We start from the raw sequence: 22316 nt of genomic DNA on the forward strand, positions 1-22316 counted from the left end.
GAATGAAATGGGGGGGGGGGGAATCAAATACGGCCAGAGAAAAGCAGGCCACTCAATAAAAAAAGCTGCTGATTCAACTCCCCCCCCCACCCGACCAAACAGGAAATAAAACCCACCATCAGATTCCACAATCACTGCAGCATCAGCGAAGACTGAAAATCTACACAGCCAATAGTGATCCCAGAAAATACACTTCATAAAACCACCAGCCAATGTGCCTTTGCGTTACATTTTATTGTTATGTACTGGATAAAAAGGCTGTATATGCCTGGCAGTGGCAGGGATTTCAGAAATTTCTGTAATTAGTACACAGGAATGGTTGTTACACAGTGATCATTTTATCATGTGCAGTAACAGAGCATAAATACCATCAGTGCTGAACACCTGCTCGCTAGGGTGACCACCTAATCCACATAGTAATATGAACTAATTCACGTTTTACAACCTACTTCAAAACTGAAAGGCTCCTGTGCTTGGCTAAATAGTCCATCTCTTCTTGGGTTTCGACTGGTTTCTTTCCTTGATTGAAAGACTCATTCAGCTGTTTCACATTAACATTACTGACACATGTGTGATAACAGGAGACTGACCAATCAGCACACAGCAAGAACTCCAGAATCCAGGTTTTTTTAATTGTGATGGTAGTTTGCGAACCCTGTTCTAGCTCATAGTCTCCTCCCTGACATGGATCAGGTGGTCACCCTATTTCTCACAGGTCCTACGCAGTACCACATACCACCCTTACAGGTCCTACGCAGTACCACATACCACCCTTACAGGTCCTACGCAGTACCACATACCACCCTTACATTCACAATTTTGGAAAGTAACTTCTCGTGAATTTGGTGAATAAAATAGACATTCAGCGTTATTTGTCATGTGATCATTTCAAGTCGATTCTCCACAGTAGCAAATATAAAAACAAACTGCTACATCAGTACAAGTTTACATATATACAGCCAGTAATAATATATACAAGGTTAAAAAAATATGTTCTTCGAAAGATGTCCCTCTATCACACAGTACAGAGACGAACCAGTTCACCTTTAAAAAAAAGTTAGTCCATTTGTGTCCTTGACTTTGCAGGTAGGTGGCATCCTAGGAGCTTCAGAGTAAGAGTGCTTTGCTGAGGTCATGCCCAGGGTGGGAAGGGTCACGGTCTTGTGGGTAACCTCAGTGCCCCGCCCCCTGCTCTGCCTGGTCACATGACACACCTGGTCACACCGGGTACCCGAACTGACTGTCGTAGTGCAGCCCGTGGCCACTGGGCAGGGGCGTGTGGTGTCCACTGGGCAGGGGCGTGTGGTGACCACGGCCGTGCTCGGGCCCCATCTTCACAGAACTGTAGATCACCCCCGGGTGCGAGCGGTAACCCATGACGGAGCGGAAACTGGAGTTTCGGCTTGAGGGGCGGCTGGCAGGGCGGCTGGCGGGGGCTGCGGCATCCTCCCTGTGTGCGGGGGAGGGGGAGTTATCGTAAATGAAAACTAAGAATAAGAAAATATTGTTGCGAACTGAACTAAACAACTGCGATGGGCTGGCCCCCTATCCAGGGTTGTTCCCTGCCTCGTGCCCATTGCTTCCGGGATAGGCTCCGGACCCCCCGCGACCCAGTAGGATAAGCGGTTTGGAAAATGGATGGATGGATGGATGGATGAACTAAACAAAACAATAAATGTTGCTCCTGAAACTACCTAAAATAAAATAAAAATAAACATCGAATACTTTCCGTTTCTGCTTTCAATACTATTTTGCTAAAGTAATTATCTATTTATCTTTAGCTGCCACTATTAATACCTGAAACATGTTTTTCCCATTCTGAGGACTTTGCAACAATGTACCTGGGATACTTATTTAGGATTTCGGAACCATCAGTCATAAAATAGGTCTACGACTTTTAGCCCATTCATAGAAATAAAATTACTAACACTTACATTTAAATTAAAATATACAAAGACTAAACAGAAATATCTTTAAAAAAACGAATAAAATCCAATACAATCAAACTGAAATTAAAACCAAACTCGATTTCAAATGAAAATTGAAAATAATATAAAAAATCAAGTGCATGATAACACAGGTGAGTCCCAGTCCCAGTCCCAGTCCCAGTCATTCTCTCCTCGTAATGCAGGACTGCATACATCCCCACATGAATCCTTCCACATGCTGCTGTGCGACGGGGCCCCGCCCCCTTCCCCGGGCCTCCTGGGATACGCTCCAGGTAACAGCAACCCTGATTGTAAGCGATTGCTGAAAAAGGAAGAACGCGGCTAATCCTGCAGGGCTGGCTCGTCTTTTAAAGACGGCTGAAAGCGGGGAGTCTGACAGAGTGATATCGCGCCTGGGGTCTTTGCTCCACTCTCAGCCTTTCCAGTAAATACAACCCTTTGCTTTGCACAAAATGGCAGGAAAATAATAGATAATATTTTTTTCGGGAAAAAGAACAAACTTTCTGCTAACCATTTGATAACATTTCAAAAGGGTCAGGTATGAATTTAAAACACATTAAAATGAATGTGATTCGAAACCTATCTGTGGATCAAAGGATTATCCTTCTTAGTGTTAATTCATGTAATACATTGTGGAAATATGCATGTGTTTGTAATACAATAAAACAGAAAACGGTGAATATGATAAGTGCTCAGCTTAGGTTGCCCTATTTAGTCCACGGCATACCTGATCTCATTAGCCACTTCTTTCTCGTAGCGTCGCTTATTGCAGCAGCAAATCAGAAGCCAGATGAGCAGGAGGAGGAGGAGGAACAGAAGCAGAGCGCCAATCACAGCGCCCACTATCATTGCAGCTTTATTGGTAGCTAGAAAGAGAGACGCAAGCAATAAGCACACACCTGAGTGAACATAACCTGAAAGGTCAGGCAGATCAACCCTCTGCTTTTGTGGCACAGAGACACAGAGATTTATGAGACAATAGGTAAGTTGGTCTGTGTATTTTAGAGCTGAAATAAGACTGATTCCAGTCGGCTGTTGAGTGTAAAGCAAACATGCATTTTGCTTCAGATCTTTATTAGGTTTTCCCCCACTGATTTTAATCTCTGGCTTGAGTAGACAAATGTAAACAGCATAACGGTATCCACATGTTCTGTTGCTTTAAGAAAGCAGCCCCTTTGGATCCCTGCCAATATTCATGATGGATGAAACTCCGGCACAGACCAAAACATCTGCTCAGACGGGGAGCTGGAAGGCAAGGGGACGCCATGTCCAATCCTGGAAGTAAGGTGATGGTCGTGGGGAGTGTTTGCAGCTTTGGGGGGGAGGGGCGACTCACGCTGGTAAGCTCGCAGGCTGTATCTGCACTGCCCCTGACCCACGTTGTTCTTCACGTCACACACGTAGCTCCCGGTGAAGCTCTCCGAATGGTTCCGAATCAGCAGCTCTCCTGTCCCGGGGTCTGAAAGTGACAACAGCCACCGGTAACCCGACGTTGGGGCGACCAGGTCAAGGATCAGACGGCAGCCTTAGCCGATACGTACAAGTGACTCTGCAGGAAGTTTCGTGTGAACTGAAGGCCTACAGCTCCTTTCACCTTGAACGCTGCTCTCGACTAGACACCAGCGAGGCCTCTTCTTTGAAGCCGAGCCATGCGCATCAGCAGGGCAGAACGTTACCCATTACATCACTCACTGACCCAGCACGCTTCTACCTCTGACCTCTGTTTACTTATCATCATGTTCATAACAAGACCAGCAAGTGGTCTTCGGGCTCAGGGATCCTCTTAACCAAACAGGTCTCCGCAGAAGACTAGCGGAGGTCTTGCAGGTCCGCAATATGCTTTATATGGAATGCTACCTTTAACCCTGATGAGGATTATGGACATTACATCAGATCAAGATAATAACCCAAGTTTATAGTAAAACGTTCTGCTTTGTGGGAATGGGTTACGGGTAATCTTAATGGTGAGACTGCTGCAGCTCCAGTACTCAAACATAAATACGGGCAGACGGATCGTTGAAAGTCTAATCTCATGACAAGAACCAAGTTCAGTCTAAATATATTCATATAGAGAAAGGCATAAGGTAAAACTGTATACAAACTTAAATATATATTAAATAACTAGATAAATGGACTGATATATAAATGGGTAAATACCAAGATGTCTATTAAAACAAAGCATAAAATAAGATTGCTTACAAATAAAATACATATGAAACTTATTACTGCAAGACGTGGATAAAATGAGCTTGTTATATAAATTCTAAAACCCTCCTTCCTGACACATTATTAAAAACACCATGCAATATAACACGGGAAAAGAATTGTTGTCTAATGGTACGATAGGCAGAGCAGTCTAATAAAAATATGTTTTATTGTTAGAGGGGTCTTACAATGTTGACGTGATGGTGGATCCTCAGACCTTAATAAAAATGTCCTAGGGTACTTAAATCCAGGAAGGATGGCAGATGAAGAGGAGGTCGGGATACCACACTCACTCTGGGTGGCTATGCTGGGGAGGGTGCCCCCGTCGTCTCTCGTCCACTGGTAGGTGAGCGGCATGGAGCCCTGCGAGGACGTGCAGCGGAGCGACACAGGAGATCCGATATCCTCGGCGCCATTCACCCAGCACTTTGGCATCGATGGGGGCACTGGAGAGGCAGGGACAGGAGCCGGATAAACGCCAACGCACCATAGTGTTCCCGATACCCACCCCGTAACGACGTTTCACGGATAAACGCGTGAGGAGCTCTGGGGTTTGAGCGTGACGGGCCGATGAACCAGCCGTTATGAACCAGCCGAGGTGCGAACCAACTATCCGTTACGGAGTCAGTGAAGCGGTAAATGCCAGGGCAAGGACTCCTGCTTTCGAAAGGGCGCAGGGTCACGCTATGACCCTGAACGGGCGAGCCGATCATTTCACTAAGGAACCTTCCAGGAAATCCAAACCTTCTTCTATTACTGAGCCTATAATTAAACATGCACTGTTAAATAATATACGCATGCATATTAAATAATACAGTAATAAACGGTCAACTGTAATGGAACATACAATTAAACCGCATACCAAAAATAGCACTTTTCAAACAGCCAACTTTAAAAATGTTTATGTGTTTAACCCTCTGCAGCTAACCCTGCAAGATCTTATTTTACGATCCTTGCAGACAGAGGTATAGGAACTGAGGGGGGGGGGGGTTACCCCCAAAATTTAATGTGGATTAATTCGCACCCCATATAAATAGACCTTCATATCAAACTCTCTCCTGCAAGCGTGACTACATGCACATTTCTGCCAAAGATATATAGTCTCAAGAACACACACACACACCCCAATACTTTACTGCTTTCTTGCTGACACAAACTGGGCTCAGGAAGCCTTCGGCTTATCACCGTTTCAGTGGATCGGGATCCGGCATTCGGAGTGGGAGAGCTCTCAATCACAATTACACGCTTTCACATCATAAGAAAACACACTGACGCATGAGACGCGTTATTCCGGAAGAACAAGCAAGAGAATAAACTAGACGGAGACGGGGAGGAACAAGCGGAACCGGAATGGGACCCAGGCCGGTGTCTGGACGCCGCCTCACCCAGCACCACCAGCGTCTGCTTGCGCGTGTCCACACCCGGAGCCTTCTTCACTTTACACTGGTAGGTGTCCGTGTCTGTGGGATTCAGGTTCGTGATGGTGACTGAGGCGTCGCCATTGGCCGGGTTCGGGGAGCTGAAGTTCATCCTCTGAATCCCACCGGAGGCCCCGTATCCGAACACCTGCCCGCCTGTGAATGACAGCACCTGTGGGGGTAGGGGGTCGCAAAGGGGAATTAAAAGGTGCGAGCCCATTTTCCCCACGAGGCCGCTGAAGCTCTGTTGGCAGAGTACGGGAGGCTGGTCAGCCATACGTCGAGATGGGCTGAAGGTTTAGATTGACAAATTACAGCCTTTATGGTGGCTTGGATGGAATAATTAGGGAACGTTGGGGAGTTTCGGTGAGCAATTTCAAGAAGTGAAAAGAAGTCAAATCGCTTGTCTGTGGAGATACAATAAACGGTACAATTTGACACAAGCTATTTAGCAATTCATTGAGGATGAAGGTCATCACCATTACAGCCACCACCATCATCGTCATCAGCATCATCATCGTAATATAAGGATGGAAAAGGCACCCTGCGGAAATCAGGAGGTTCCCCTTAAAGTGAACTGTCCTCACCAGCTGGTCCTTCTGCGTCATGTCGGGGCTAATGATGGACCACTCGATGTCCAGCTCCCCTATGTCGGAGACCGCAGGCGAATAGGTGCAGCCCAGAGTGACCGTCTCCCCCAGGGCTTTCTGGATTGTCTGGGGGCCCGTGGAAGTAATCTGCATCGCCACCGCCATCCCTGCCGTGCGGAAGGGAAGAAGGACAGCACCATCGAGCCGGCTCTTACACGCAGCCGACTGGATATGGAAAAAAAAAGCCGACATTTTAACGTGAAGTGCCGATGGTAAATGTTTTTAGAACGTGGGAAGCGATCGGCGAGCAAATGCAGATAAACACGCACGGAATTTACAACACCCGGCTGACAGAGCTGGCTCCACGCTCAATCGCGAAAACACAATGGCAGAAAGGTGGAACCACCTATGTGCTTCTGACATCACAATACTTTCCCATCAGGCCTCTGTGACACCCATACGCCACCCCCCCACGCCCCTCCCCGCCCTGCCTTCCACATCTCAAGTTTGAAAAGGAATATTTATGTGTGTGGTCAGGGTAGGAATTTTCATCGCCGGTCTGAAAGCCTAACCCGGTCCCTAGGTGAGGCGAACTCGGGTGGGGTAAGATAATTTCTCACCCTTCCTGCTCTGTCTGCTGCATATTTGCACTGGGTGCAACTGAGAAAAAAATAATAAAAACAGCCAGCTGCTGGAGGGGTGCGGTGCTAGTGTGAGGGCAGACAACGGCATGGCCACGCTCCAGCACTCGTGACACAAAGGAATGCTAATAGGACACAGAAATGGCCAGCAGGCAAACCCCGGCTGTGAAACCAGAGCGGTTCCCGGCTCCTGTCCAGCCCCGCCCTGCCTGCTCTCCCCCAGAGATAATCACCGAACAGCACGGGCCAGCGCATTCTGGGGGACCGCAGACCGAAATAGGATTTAAAGTTAAACTCATTCAAAATCGCTCTTGTATTTTGGATGCACTTTTTTCCCCCTCCCAGAAGCTCGTACTGTACTTTGCCGGCTTCTGAGCAGACGAAAGGACCCGGCGGGCCGTCGGCAGGTGATCCCCCTGGAAGAGTCGGACCTCGGAATTTAACAGACTTATCGAACGCTTCCATATTGCGGCCACGCAAGGAAATGGAGAGCGTGTACTATGGGAGTCAAATGCAGGTACCACTGACGGGCACAGTGACGTCAGCGATGACACGTGTGCAAAAAAAAAAAGAAGGTTGAAGAGGGCTAACTTTCTGCCGCGCTGCATCATGTGACGCTTACCTGTATACAAGAATGCTGTGACAGCGCATAACAGCGTCCGTTGCGTTGGGTGCCACATGTTGTATGCCCGTATGGTCTGGCCTCTGGGGAGAACGGCAGACAGAAATTAACAAACCGCACAGAACCGAAAGCCAGATGCAGGCAACAAGCACAATGAAATTTCGGTCTTCGCATTTCCCGTCATGCTCTGTTCGGTACTGGCAGGCAAGCGCACTGACTGGAGCATAAAGTGTAAAAACTGGCCCAAATTGCTTCAGATTCAACTACTCATTGCTCTACCCAGAAATGTCACATTTGAATATTTTTCTCACAAAAAGATAGGATATTTCTTAGTCTTTTCGCCAACGAATGCCTTAGCATCACTTCGCTCAAAAACCGCACTGAAATCGTGCCAGTACCTACTGCTGTGAGACACACACTGATGCACGGGCCCTATTGGTGAGATAGGGGCCCAATGCCAATATGGCCCTCAGGGGCCCAATGCCAATATGATTACTCTGTCCAGGATTTGACCGCTGTCACCTTCGAGAGACAAGAAAAGAATCCTAACCTGGGAAACCACACATCCGCCCACTGCTACTCTAACATCTGACATCAGAGGCCATACCAAACCTTCAGTTCTAGCTGGGAAGACTTCTGATATCGATCGGCACAGGCATGCCCGATGATGATGTCGGGTTTTGGCTCCACACAGGCATCTCAGCTATTCGGCTCAGGGCAGGACAAATCACCACGCTAAGCACTCAATGGCACGGCTCCACGCCCTGCACCGTGTGCCAACTGGCCTCTAATAGGCTACAAGCTCTAACTGCTGTAACAGTAGGCATTATTAAGGCTAGTAATGGGTACCGGCAGGTATGCGCATTGACTGCAGGAAAGTTTACAAGTGGGCGCAATATGGTTGAAATTCAATTTATCATCATTTCAATCAAAAAGCAGTTTGACCACAAGTATTTCTCAATTTCACCCTCGATTTTCTCATAGAAGCCAAAGAAAAACCCCACTAAACTAGGTACCAAAAGAGCTTGAAAGACAAAGTTTTTCAGGACGTTTCTAACAACATCCCATAATCTCACGAATATGAAAATGAGATCCCCCACTCATGAGGTCGTGGGATACCTCAATAACCATACCTCAAACACCATTAAAGACAATGACTGGAAACTGTTTGTGTCTTTATTTTGTATCAAAACAAAACATTCTTAAACAAAATGAATTTTTAGATCTAACCTGAGCCAATTTTCAGTCTTTACCTGCCCAACCTTTTACTAATTGAGACGTTTGCATGTCAGTTACTCCTGGCACAGAACAGGAGGGAAGGTTACAAACTCCCTGTGCTACTGCGAGCCAGTAAAGATGCAAACGATGTGTGCATGCAAAACGACTGGAATGAGAGAGAATAACACCTTGCAAAACAACAGAAACTCCTTGTTTGCTCCCGCGCTGTTAGAGGTTGCATTGTATGGCTTCCGAAAAGTAAACACTGATGACAGATCAAACAAAAACGTCTGAAGGAAAAAATATTTGTGCCGTCACAATTGTGCTTGGGGCGAACGAACAGTGTGACCTTTGGAAGGACAGGTAAAATAAAGGCAGGCAGGCAGACCACGTAGGACCGCATGAGACTTATATACACACCAAGTAAGGGGTTTACACTACGATCTCCCCAAAAATAGCACTGCCCTTTACACCTGCTGGAGCTGTGTGTAAACATTCATCTACAGTATACTCTAGGAACTGTGTGTAGATATACACACAATTGCAAAATATGACCTAATATGGTCATGAAAACAAGCCTATTTGTTATATTAATATCAATGATCAGTCAAAAACTCACTGAATACAAAACATGCCACTAACTAATAAAATAATAAAAGCAAATGTAAAAACCAAAGACAGACAAACAACAACAACGACAAATCAGCCATTCATATGGGAACAGAAATGCCTCAAACAGGTAAACTTACCTATATGTCCTGTATGGCCTTTCGGTTGCTAAGAGCTCAAAGAAACCTGACTCCAACGCCAGCCTGCGGAGGAAAAACAGTTTACCTGAAACTTAGATGACAGCTGACAAGGTGTGGGATGGAGGGGGGGGATGGGTGAAACACTACAGTATGATTGGTATTAGGCTTCACGCAGTGTTTTTCGTCACTCTGTGTGTGTGCATGCCCGGCCCATTCCGCCAACAGCTACAATCTCTCTCTCTCTGTTTCTCTTTCTCTTGACTCTCTCCCGCACCGCTGAGGCCTGGAACAGGTGTGTCAGTACTAGTTACGCCCTGTTTCTCTCGTCCTTACTCTTTCATTCTTCCTCACACACAAATGCTCTAGTAATTAAGTGATAAAAAGTCTCACTCCATAATTTTCAATTTATACTTCACTAAACTCGCGCACAAGTTTGAGGCTCGATGCACAATTTCTTAAAAAAAAAAAGACCACTTGACTAAAATTCCCATTTATCTGTTTTTGCTGAGGCCGCCCGTTTATTCTGACGGGACTGGTAAATATTCCATACGACATAAGTAATACGTCTCTTTACTTGGGAAAAAAACGCCAGTTAAACTTGTTGCACGGACGTCGATGTCTGGTGACCAAGGTAAATTCGTACTAGTGTCTTAAACCTAACGCCTGCAGTCAGTGACAGCCCTCCGGTGTAAAGTCCGCAGCAGATCATGCCCGAACGCATGTCACACCGGCCGCCATTCACTAACAATCAGTGCTGCGCTTTATTTTCCCGTCGGTTTTCCATGGAAAACAAAATGACTTTTTTCTTTCTCACATGTGCCGCGAAGGTTTCATCCCCACCTACCTCTTTGTTGTTACCACGGAGTATGGATGGCGGTAATTCTCCAGGACGAGCACGCCGGTCCCACCACACTAATTCCGGGGCGTAAAGCAGCAGCAGCAGCAACACCTGGGACGGCTCGCTGCCTCGGCGATGACGGGGTCTCCATGGCAACCCGCTCGCGGGTCCGCGCACAGGGGCGGTGCCCCGGGGGGCGGGAGCAAAGGGGCGCCTGAAGACTAAACAAACTGGTTATATGAGGAGGTACGTGCTGTCCTCTACGGTGAGGGTAAACAGCACATATAATGGTGTGGGCGTAAGTAAAGGGGGAAATACTCGATCATTTATCAGCATCGAGAACGAAAAATGTCTTTACTAGTTTGTTTTTCACTTATTAATTTTCACGAGGCGATTAGATGGTAGGAGTCCGTCGTGAGTAGGAAGTTCTTCAGCTAAGCTTAAAACGTGTAAATGAGCTTAATATCGTTTATTATACCGTGACGCTGGAAGCGGATAACCGGCTTGAAAAATGCATGGATGGGATGTCATTTATTATTCATTATTCTTGCTGTTCCATAACAGCACGTTTAGGCTTGGGGTGGGTCTGCTGGAGAAGCGGCACACTGGGCTGGTAGATAGGAACGGCGAGAACGCCGTTCATTTGACAGTCAAACGGGGCACCTGATTAATTTTTCAAACAAAGCGCCCCCCTCCCCCATACCTGTCCTACCTGCTGAAGCCAACAGGAACCGCGGGTCTGGCAGCCGCGCAAGGGAAGCTCCCGGGCTCAGGTGTTCCGCATTCACCGCCTTTTTGGGGGAGGGCGCGTTAATGACTCCCAGAGAAGCGCAATCCGTCGCTTGCCATTTCCTCACTGGGTATAAAGTGTCTACATCACTCTGTTCACTTGAGTAAGCCTTGTGCAGTGTGTTTGGGTTTCGACTGCATAAACATTGTGACGCAATGCACTGAACTTAAAGTTTGTTTTCCTGTTAGCTGTAGGTAGGCAGAAGTTTTGTTTGAATCCATTTAAAGGGTTAACTGAAATGAGGAGCACAAGTGACTGTTCACTTGACCTTCATGTGAAGTTATGGTTACTGGTGGTGTTTTGGCACTCTAGCCCACACCTGTAGGGTTGGGGTCTTGATTGGCACCTACACTCTGTTTTTGTGGTGTTTACATCCCCTCCCTGGCTTTGTGTGGGTTTTAAGTGAGTTCTCTGCATTTTCTCTGTAGTCCAAAGACAGTTAGTTGAACTGATGTCTCTATATTGTCCATTGTCTGTTGCTGTGTGCAGGGTCTACAAAAAGTTGGGGGTAGGAGTCAGTATGATTCCAGGATCCACCTGAGTGACAAAACAATTCAGAACATGATTGGATTGGTGTGGGTTGCGGGCCCAATATAAAAATCTCTAGGTTTGTGTGTCTTGTGGAGGACTGGCATCCCATCAAGGATGTGCCTGACCTCCTGTTCTGTGCATCCTGGGATGGATTCCATGCTCCCCTGAACCTCATACTGGATAAGCGGTTATAAAGCAGTGTTTCCCAATCCGGTCCTTGGGGACCCCCAGACAGTCCAAGTTTTTCCTGCCTTCCAACTCCTAGTAGGGAGAAAGAAATGTGGACTGTCTGGCAGAGAACTGAGGAGGAGCAAAAACAGGAGCTGCTGGGGGTCTGAGAGGACTGTGTTGGGACACACTGTTATAGAAAGGGAGGGAGAGACGTCTCCCCCCATGTCAGCTTGGTCTGTTGGACCGCATGTCTACCGAGCCCTGGATCACAGCCTTTCCTGGGGTGCAACACTCCCATTTGACCACAGCGGGGTGTACAGATGACAGGATCGGATCAGATGACATGGACATGGCGTCTGTCGTGCCTCTGCTGCGAATGCCGGCTGTTCAGTAGGCAGGGGGCTGGCTGGTGGACAAGCCGAGAATCACCCTTGATGGAAATATCAGCGGAACATTCCGGTAAAATCTAACCGTTTTCAAATATCCTCTTGGACAGGAGAGCAAAACTCGCCAGGTGAGCTGTTGTTTGGTTGTGGTCTACAGGGTGCAGAATGCAGGTGAGATCAGCAGTCCAAAAAAAAATAAAAATAAGATGAACTGAAACCTGTGGTTATAGCAGCTTCTGTTTAAACCTGGGGTTTCTATCTATGAGGGACGCTTCCCGCCGCTGGTGCTGTTTCTGTTTGTGGTCGTACATCATTCTTCACACTCCCATCGGTTGCCTTGCCGTCGTGTAGAGCTGTTAAAAATAATGGCCACTATTTTAAGAGTGGACAGGGGAGAGTTTTGAAGGGAAGGTTCGGTGGGGTGAAAAGGACATCAAAACAGTTTAGAGAAACAGAACATACAGAACAAGAAAAAAAATCCAGCAGGGCAGAAGAAGGTGGAGACCAAAGTGCTGCCATTTTAGTCAGGAAGAAATGAAAAGTGAGAGTGAGGTATTACATCCCAGTGTTAAAGCTGAACAGGGCAAGGATGCCTCTGTTGCGCTCAGTGCACCTCCAATGGGCCAGAACTCCACCGATCTGCCTTCCTTTGGCCTGGATGTTAAGCAGGTTCATGTTTTTGCTACCGGGAGCTGGGAGGGAGCAAAAACATGGACTTTCTGTCTGTTCCCACGGAACAGGTCAAGAAACATTGGCTTAGAACCAGTGTGGTAAAATGTCCTATTCATTAACAAAGAAGACCTGCACAAAGGCACAGGCGTGTGAAATGATTTCCACGTGACACACACACACATTTTGCTGCATTTTGTGTTGTTCTTATTGTGTGTCTATATATGAAAAACCAGCCGGACTGGAATGAAAGCAGGTTAAAATAAGTGTAACATATGTAAACACCAATCAGACACTTGCTGTTGAGTTCCTCTGTTCTAGCCCTGTGTGCAGCCAGACACACCCACTAGATTGCTGTGCCCCTAACATTACATTTAGCCTGTCTGCTCCTCTCTTCTCACCGAGGGCTTTTAGCTGGAAATTAAAATGGTAATTGATGATTTTCAGACCACTGGGCTGGCTCATTATTTGCCATAGAAATAATGTATTTGTACAGCATGTATATAAGTGCAGTACATAATCTCTGTGTAATGATTTAATTACGATCTAATGTTTATTATTTCGAAAAAGGAAGACGTTCATCTTGAGGAACGATTAATAATATTAATAGACCTCCTCTGCTCGCAATCACTGTGCCAGTAGCGCTCTGTGAGGTTGGCCCAGTGAAAGCCAGCGAGGTTTAAAGTGCTGTAGTACTTGGGCGTTTCCTCATGCCTGAGGGTTTGCATGCTTTGATACCTGCCCCGATTGTGTGCACATCTGCACTTGAGTTTGGCGTTTCCTCTGCCCAAAGCTATATGCAGCTCAGGTTAACTGGTGGCTCCAGTTTAACATACTTCTGTGCATCTCCACTTGTTACACCTTGTGGAAACAGTTATTAGAAAAAGGTTGAGTGGAGTAATTAGGTCTGGATCGGAAATCAATGCCCTTTGTCCTTAAACCGCCACGATCACCGGTCTCTGTGAAACATACTGTGACATGCCGGTACACTGCTGAGTGAGTAACACAGGAAGGCGAGACATTAACAGCAACGTCCAAGAGCGTCAGGCTGAAGTAGGCGACATGCCCCCGGGTCAGACGAGCTGCTTAAGTGTATGCTCATGAATGGTGAACATGCGGTATGCTGGTCACCAAACCAATGCCTCCAGAGGCAACGGAAACTGACCCGGATTTGAGGTTGGTGTTGCTTTAGTATAAGTGGTCATGAGCCTTTTCATAAAAGAAACTTTGCAAGAATTAATTAAGTAATTTATTTAGCAGGTACTTTTAAAAATGCGACATACAGGTGAGGATCACAGATCAAGGTCAGGCAGGGTCCTGGGAGTTATTGGGCTTAAGGACCTTACTGAAGCGCCCAATGGTGACACCACTCTGCCAGCCACAAGGTTAGAACCTATGACCCACTGACCTCAGGCACAGAGGCCTAATCCACAGAGCCATACAGACACTCTCCATATCATACATGCTCTCATGCACAGTCACCTGTCCGTTTATTCAGGCTGAGACCAATCAAAGGACAGGTTATAATACACTTCAATATAGCAGTGTATCCTTCCTGCTGCAAGGATTTTAGGAACTGTAGCAGCTTGGATCGAAAACTGGTTAACAGACAGGAAGCAGCGGGTAGTTATTAGAGGCACAATGTCACAGTGGGCCTGCGTTCATAGTGGGGTACCGCAGGGTTCAATTTTAGGACCATTATTGTTCCTAATTTACATTAATGATATTGACACCAAATGCATACAGTAAACTGGTTAAATTTGCAGACAACACCAAGGTGGGTGGTGTAGCAGATACTGATCCAGCAGCACAGAGTCTACAACAGGATCTTGATTTAATTAGCAACAGGGCTGATACCTGGTAGATGAAATTTAACATAGATAAATGTAAGGTAATCCATGCAGGGAGCAGAAATATAAAGTACAGATATTTTATGGGTTCCACTGAAATAAAGGTAGCTGATTATGTGAAAGACCTCGGTGTATATGTTGATGCTTCCATGTCCCACTCTCGCCAGTGTGGGGAAGCAATAAAAAAGGCCAATAGGATGTTGGGTTACATCTCTAGGTGTGTGGAGCTTAAGTCAAGGGAGGTGATTCTAACAGGTCTGGATGCTGTTCAGCCAAACAGCTACTTCGGTATTAGTTTAAATACTAGAACTCGTGGCCATAAGTGGAAATTAGCGGGAGAACATTTTAAAATGAATCTGATGAAGCACTTCTTTAGACAGCGTGTAGTTAGAGTACGGAATAGTCTTCCTGCTAGATAAGATTTAAACAACTCTGAGTTGTTAGTTAAGTTCTTCCCAAACAAGCTTGATGCGCCGAATGGCCTCCTCTCGTTTGTAAATTTCTTATGTTCTTATTTCTCTAGTAAGTTGTGTAAGGTGTATATTAAAAACCAGCCGTCATGTGCATGTATGGCTAGAGTCTGAGGACTTTTCATCCCACCTAACTCCACCCTACCAGCATCTCCACAGCAGCAATTCAGTTAAATATCACTAGTTGGTGGGTCTGAACTGGGATCAAAACTCACCTCTAGAGTTTGAGGTCCCCCACGATATATTTTTGACGTGCAGGGGTGTGTGTGTGGATGGTGGGGAATGATAAATTTATGGGCCGACAAACTCATTGGCCTACCAGGAAAACGTCCAGTATGCCAGATGGCCAGACCAGCCCTGATAACTGACAAGATAGTGAAAGTACCGTTTGACGGTGGTAATATCGTAAAAGAACAATGTCAAAAACAAAAACAATGGTGTTGACACTTCAGAGAGCAACAAAGCTTGGATAACATGAATATTGAGTGCAATAGAGCGTTGACAAAGCAAATATAAGCATAGAGGTAATGAGAATTTTTGCAGGTCACAGATAAAATACATGTGTGCAGGTCACGCTTTTGACACCTGTTGGAGATTAACATCGGGCTGTAGCAGGTGGCTGCCCATTGAGTCTCAGTCTTGTCAATCAAACATCTCACACCGTCTGGAATGTCTGTGGGCTGAAATATGTGGTCACGTGATCATTTCTGTCACAATGATAAGGGAAAACATCATGCACCTTCCTCCGCACACACGTGTTACTTGCTACAAGAAATCCAAAATATATGAAATTTGAACACTCTCACAGTGTGTTCTTTTCCCCTGTTTCGGGAGTTGCTATCAATATGGAGATGTTTTGGTGAAATATCCCACGCCCTTGATGATGCCATGTGCAGTTGCGGTTCAGGTCGGGATGGTGTGCCTGATGGATCACCATGGACGGCCAGGGATGAAGGTGACAGGAGGGGGATTGCACGGGGAGACGGGGGAGGAAGCCAAAAACTGGGACACTTAATTATTCAGCACCGGGCCAGATGCTGAATTATGTAGCATCGATCAACCAGGAGTGCAGTGGATCAGTGCCGGGCATTAAATCAAGGGTGTGGGACAATGGGGGGTGGGGTTTGGGGGGGCTGGCGGGGGGCTGTAGGGAGTCTTCTAAATGCATGACCACTGAAATTAATAAGGGCATAAATAAGGGCTGCTCTTGGTTATTTACAGGGTGTGGGCTGTGATCTGTGACCTCTAATGACCCTCCCACCACAAGAGATTCTACTTACACTGGCACAGAGACAGTCCGCAGTGCCACTGGTGCACAGCACATGCTTGTAATAAGGAGGTTCTTCCGTCAGGCTGAGTACGGTGATCTTAAACCAGGGCTGCATCGTCTCGCCGACCTACGTGTCAGTCCTAATCACAGCAGACTTGTCTCCTCGCCTTCGATCCTATTTTTATTTTTTATGTGGCGGGGGGTGAGGAGGGGGGGTATACTCCTACACTCCCCAATAAATAAATAAAGACCACAGTCTTGGAGTTTGGCAACTAAGCCTTTCACGACACATTGTACTGAGTATAAGTGTGCATGTGACAAATAAAATTTTGATTCGATTTGATCGGCAATGCCGTGAAGAATATGGGAAGAGAGAAGAGAGCATAGTTACAGTGCCCTACTACTTCTAACTCGGACAAATACACCTTTGTTGCCTATCCCTGCCCTTTCTCACTTCATCATGGGCCTTTTTGAGGAATAACTCAGCTGGAAACTGGGCACACTTGGGGCTCCCCTGGGCCATTGTCCGTCAGCCCTGCCCAGTCTCTTATTGTCCTACCTGGATACGGACCGGAGATGCTGTCGGACTCGACCTTATTGAACGGTGGCCAAGGGGGCCAGGTCGCTGATAGCACTGTCTGTCTTTGTTGTTTTGGCAGAAAGAGCCTCTCCAACAATGGCAGATGGGTGGGGGCAAGCAAATCACTGTGGATCACGTCCAGCGAGCTGGGAAACAGCCGAGCTGCAGGGACCTAACCAGGCAAAAGAATACAGGGTGTCTCTAGTTGAGTGCTAGCTGAGCAACCGTTGAAGGATAGTGACCACTTATTGGAGATGGGTAACCATGCCCTAGATGCTGCTTACTAGTAATCAGAAGCTGGTACCCATGCATTGGAGGCTGGTAATCATGTAAGCACTCAGTGGAAACTGTTAACCTGTTACTGGAGACTGGTAACCATGTAATGAGGTTAATATCCAAACACTGAAGGCTGGTAACCATGCAGTGAGGTTGCTGACCAGTCACCCGAGGCTGGTAACCATGTAATGATGTTGATATCCAGACACTGGAGGCTGGTAGCCAGGCAGTTAGGTTACTAAGCAGTCACTGGGGGCTGGTAACCATGCAGTGATGTTGCTAGTCAGTCACAGGAGGATGGTAAACATGTAATGAGGTTACTAACCGGTTACTGGTGGTTGGTAACCATACAGTAAGGTTACTAACTGGTCATTGGTGGTTGGTAACCATGCACTGCTGGCTGGCAATCATTTGTTGTAGATAGGTAATAATGTGCTGCTTCTTATCAATAGGAGGCTGGTCACTATTGATGAAAGGCTCCTATGCTTTCATGGGAAGCTGGTAACCATGCACTTGCTGCCTGTGATTCTGATTCCAGCAGCCCACACCCACGGTAGTTTTGTGTCAGCCCTCCACGAGAAAGACATGGCCCTTGATAGGCCCTTTACTACCTCTGTATGAGGGTGTGGAAGACACAGTGTCATTTTGTGTACCGACATACATCTCCACTGTATTACGGCAAAGCGGCACCCATGTTAGCAGCAAAATTGGCTGATTAGTATCTGGCATTGTGTGCTGCAGCCTACGGGGACAGAATTTGAGCCTTTGCGCCTTAGGGCATTCAGACAGCGAAGACATGGAAACACAATTCACTGCACATTGATTTTTTGTTTAAAGTTTTTTTTTTTTTTTTTTTTTTTTTTTGAACCTGCCCCTGAAACTGACAGAAGTTTCTAGCATGGTATTTTAAACGTGTTGTGTATGTCCTGTTTCATATTATCAGTGATAAACAATGGAATCTTCTCCATTTTGTTTTTAGTTAATTATTCTACAAACGTTCTGTTCAACCACTGTTTTCCTGGAATATTTTGACAGTAAACTTGATCATACAGATTATTTATGAAGGTGTAGGAAATTTAAGGCATTCCCTAAGTGATCAGGTAAACCCAGCTGTATAAAATTTTTTTAAAAACTGTCAGGCCATAAGTATCCCAGCTCCACTTCATCCCTGCTCTGTCTCTCTTTTATGACACCCTAAAGGGAGAATATATGATCTCATCCTGAAAGCCAAGTGTAATATTCTACAGTGGTCTCCAATACGAAGATGTCTATGAAGGTCTCACCTACAACCATCTGACAGGTTCCAATCCCCCTAACCCTGCAAATGCAAGCAGCTCATCCTCTGCATGTATTACATAAAAACATATTTAGTCTAAACTAGTGTTGTAGACGGCCTTGAGACATGCCTACAGGGAATCTACTGCATTTCAGATCCCATAGTCCACAAATAACAGAGTAAATAACAAATAACATAATAATAAATAACTTCAGATATCATTCAGCAGTGGAAACTCCTCTATACTCCACTGCCCTCAGTTGCATCTCCATGGATAAATGATCCAGCATGGTAAGTTACAGTATAGTCAGTATAAGATAAAGGGATATGGAGGAAATGACAGAACACGCATACTGTGTGCGTTAACGTTACCATTTCTTACCAGCTCACACATGGCCTGTTATTTCAATTTATTGAAATATGCGTTCTTCAGGAGAAAAGGACTTCTGATGATGAATTCTTGGAAGGGTTATTTGTAACAGCTCAGGTTCTCGCCTTCCAATTTTGTATAATTTGTTCTTCTGCTTCATTTAATGACCTGAATCTGAAACATCTTGGAGTGCTTTAGCTCTCGGGTCATTGTTACGTCTTTAAAAGGGAAATGTTATGTCCTGGCGACACCACATTCGCTGGGTTCATTGCCACCTTTGTTTTCTCTAATTCGAGTCATCATGTAGTAATTGGGTGTGACTTAGAGGGCTGTGCGCTCAATAATTCAGGGGGATTAAAGAGAGGGAGGGCCGGAGGCATTTACATTTGATGCCATGGTGATGGTTGGAATTGATGTTGAGTTCTTTAAGGGGTTGGGCAAGACATTGTTTTCACCAAAGGTTAGTTTAAACGTCTGTTTTTCTGGGTAGGAGGGGACAAATGAAACCAAATGAAATGTGGGGAGTATGCATATTCCCATCCTATCTGCTACCTACACCCCTAGTTTTTCACTGTCCAGGAGTGGATCTAAAAATTCTGTGCTGCTTGTGGAGCGTGGAGGTGTTGCATGTTGGCTGCAGCCTCATTTTGGGATGGGGGGGGGGGGTCAGTGGGCTGGCCATCAGCCTAACAAGGAGGGGGGTGCAGGGTTTGTACAATGGCAGGAGAGGCTGACCTTCTCTTCTTTAAGCGTCAACAAAGGCCACATCGCTAGCTCGGTCTCTCACCAGGGCAACTCGGCGTCCATCGAAACCTCTGTGGGGGGGAGTGGGGGGGGGGCACACAGCGGGGGTGATGCGAGGTCCGTTCGCCTTCCCACACCACGCGTTCTCCCCCAGCATTATCGGCGAATCCTGAGAAGGTCAGCTAATAGGATGAGAGCTCAGGGCTGATGATCATTTCTGGAGCTACTGCCCTTGTCGGTGCCACAAGCTCTGGTGTCCTTGACTCAAAACTCATACTACTGTAGTTCCTTTGGACAAACTTTTGTGCACAACTTGAAGTTCTGCTGTTCAGGCAGCTGGACATTTTACTGAAACCTTTCAAGTTGAGTACCTTTAACAGCAGGGGAAGAATCTGCCATCTGCAATTACACATGCCCTATATATAGCTGATTTCTTGGGCTGGACACATCCACTCCATCTATCTTCCTTAAATGCTCATTCAGTACAGGGTTGCTGTGAATCTGGAGCCTATCCCAGAATGCACAGGGCACAAGGCAGGGGACACCTTGGACAGGATTCTGGGGCCTGAAATTTAATATACAAACATAATATGTGATTTTATTGTTGTTAGCAAACAGAAATACCCTTTGAAACATTGAAACATAAAGTTAATCCATCTTCATTTACCCACCACCACAGCACATAAATTTGACTGAAGTCGATGCTGTGGTTATGCCAAGAGGTTTTAGTAACATCATGATCCAGCCACGGGTACCGTCCGCCCACAAGATGTGGCGGTTTGTTTGTCTGGCCTCTTCCGGGGACTGGAGCCCGAGAACTAGGGGTGCCACTTGGGTAGCTAGTCCATCTCACTACCTCCGTGGACGCATGGGAATCCTTCTTCTTTGCCTTTGGTTTGTGAGCATTACATCGTTTCACTTCCCCCTGAGAACCTGCATCTTTATTTCCATAAAATGTTTGGATCCACGGTGTATAAAATTAAAAACACAGCCTCCTGGTTGGAACAAGTTTAGGGAGCCCAAAATGCATTAGGGATGATTTTTAAAGAATAACTCGATTGCTAGGAAATGTGTTCCGTGCAGCCCTGGTGGTGGCAGTGTCATTAGATTATTCCGTTTATATTATTCAATCATATCATGCACCAGCACTCTGCGATCCTGACTGACCCTAAACTGCAAGAGCTCAGCCACCAGCTGAAGAATACGTACCAAACAGAAGCTCCTCTTTAGGCTACATTTTTCACATATACAAATTGCATTACTTACACTACATCGAGCTGGGGCCTGGAATTTGTTGTACTTTGTTGAAAAAGTGCCCTCTAACTTCATACCTTAGTCACCTGTGTTTCAGCCTGTGCCAAAAAATTATATATATATCAACAAAACATGGAATTTATGTACTCTGCAAATCAGCAAGCCGCCTGAAAGCTGCTGCGCCCTGTGTTTCCCGATTGCCTTCTGCCAGTCGACATTCTCCTGATATTTGCATTAATTGCGAGCGCTCAGCTTTTGCGTCTAATCCAGATCATAAAACGTTACGGGGATTTGTGTGGAACCTGCTGACAGCCACCTGTAAGTCACATGGCCAGAAGTTTAGAAGGATTCTCAATTTATAACCGAAGAAATAGGGATGATTTGCGCCGTGTGATACTGTGGAGGACAGGGGGGGCGGGGGGGGGGGGGGGGGCGAAGGCACAGCGATCACATGACAAGGAATTTTGACATCTCCGAAATTCTGCTCGCTTGTCACCCTCAGGTTAATCCCAGTTGTTCGTCAGATCTTCAGCTTCTCGGGGAGATTCCTGGGACCAGCGGTGCAGAAGCTCCCCAATGTCGCATAACAAGATCGCAAAGTTGCAATCGGAAGCACTGCACGCTCCCACTGGCTACTGCGAGACGGACGGCTCGGGACCGGCAGCAATAATCAGATAAGGTTCCCGGTAATACAAAAGACCACATTTGTTCTCTGATTAGCAGGAAAGCAGGCAGGCTGGATAATCAAAGTGGACAGAACACAAGGGCAGATTCTGGCTCCTCTCGCTCTCCATCACTCATTACCCTGAAACTGTACCGTCACAACGCTAACAAGCAACTCAGTGCTAAATCAGGCAACTTTTAATGTCTGCTCTACGGTCCTCTTCATTTTAATGGACTCCATGAAGGTTAATATTATTTTTGGCTTCTGTCAGCTGACATGAGGAGTAATTTGCCTGCTACTCCAGTCCTTTACCACCGGCCTCACCGCTGCCTCCACCCTTTCGCAGAAATGTGGCCAAATATCGATCGGCGTGAGTCATGCCTGGAGACGCAGTTTTTTTTTTTTTTTAACTTCTTCCTCAGCTTTGCCACCCGACAAAGAGAACTGAAAGAGAACAAAAGGAAAATCTCATCGCAGCCTTTGACCCCAGAGTGTATGGCTTGCTGCAGTGGAGAGCACAGGGGCTGTTATTGCATTTCTTTTTTGGTGAGGCGACTCTCCTCGGGACCATAATGACTGGCCGTGACACGTTTCGTTCCTCATTTTCCTGTCTGTGTAGGAGGAGAGTGCGGAACAGTCTTCCACGGCCTCCTGCTCACCCGTCTGGACCAGGGGGGTGACCGTCATTCCCACGTTTGGTATTCGGAACAGAGACCGGTGTGGAATTTATAAATGCAGAAATACCGGCTTCTGCGTTCCGGGAGAGTCCCTCTTTTAATGTTCAC

General features: G+C 46.4%; 1 protein-coding gene across 1 annotated transcript; it reads right to left on the reverse strand.

Moving 5' to 3' along the window:
• Positions 1 to 215: 215 nt before the first annotated feature.
• On the reverse strand, positions 216 to 10485 carry vsig8b (V-set and immunoglobulin domain containing 8b). The gene is made up of 9 exons (XM_048996075.1): positions 10237 to 10485; positions 9393 to 9455; positions 7426 to 7508; positions 6160 to 6329; positions 5540 to 5744; positions 4448 to 4600; positions 3286 to 3408; positions 2677 to 2815; positions 216 to 1450 (listed from the first exon to the last, which is right to left on the reverse strand). The coding sequence occupies exons 3-9, from the start codon at positions 7481 to 7483 to the stop codon at positions 1219 to 1221; spliced, it is 1080 nt and encodes a 359-aa protein (XP_048852032.1). The 5' UTR covers positions 7484 to 7508; positions 9393 to 9455; positions 10237 to 10485; the 3' UTR covers positions 216 to 1218.
• Positions 10486 to 22316: the final 11831 nt, after the last annotated feature.

The sequence above is a fragment of the Brienomyrus brachyistius genome, chromosome 2 (genome assembly GCF_023856365.1).
Source record: "Brienomyrus brachyistius isolate T26 chromosome 2, BBRACH_0.4, whole genome shotgun sequence".
NCBI classification, from domain to species: domain Eukaryota; kingdom Metazoa; phylum Chordata; class Actinopteri; order Osteoglossiformes; family Mormyridae; genus Brienomyrus; species Brienomyrus brachyistius.

Excerpts from the sequence above, each read along its gene's own strand:
- vsig8b (XM_048996075.1), bottom strand. The coding sequence starts at position 7,483 with ATGTGGCACCCAACGCAACGGACGCTGTTATGCGCTGTCACAGCATTC. Across the intron at positions 6,330-7,425 it reads CACAGCATTCTTGTATACAG|GGATGGCGGTGGCGATGCAG; the intron begins GTAAGCGTCACA and ends TCCGCACGGCAG. Across the intron at positions 1,451-2,676 it reads GAAGTGGCTAATGAGATCAG|GGAGGATGCCGCAGCCCCCG; the intron begins GTATGCCGTGGA and ends CCCCGCACACAG.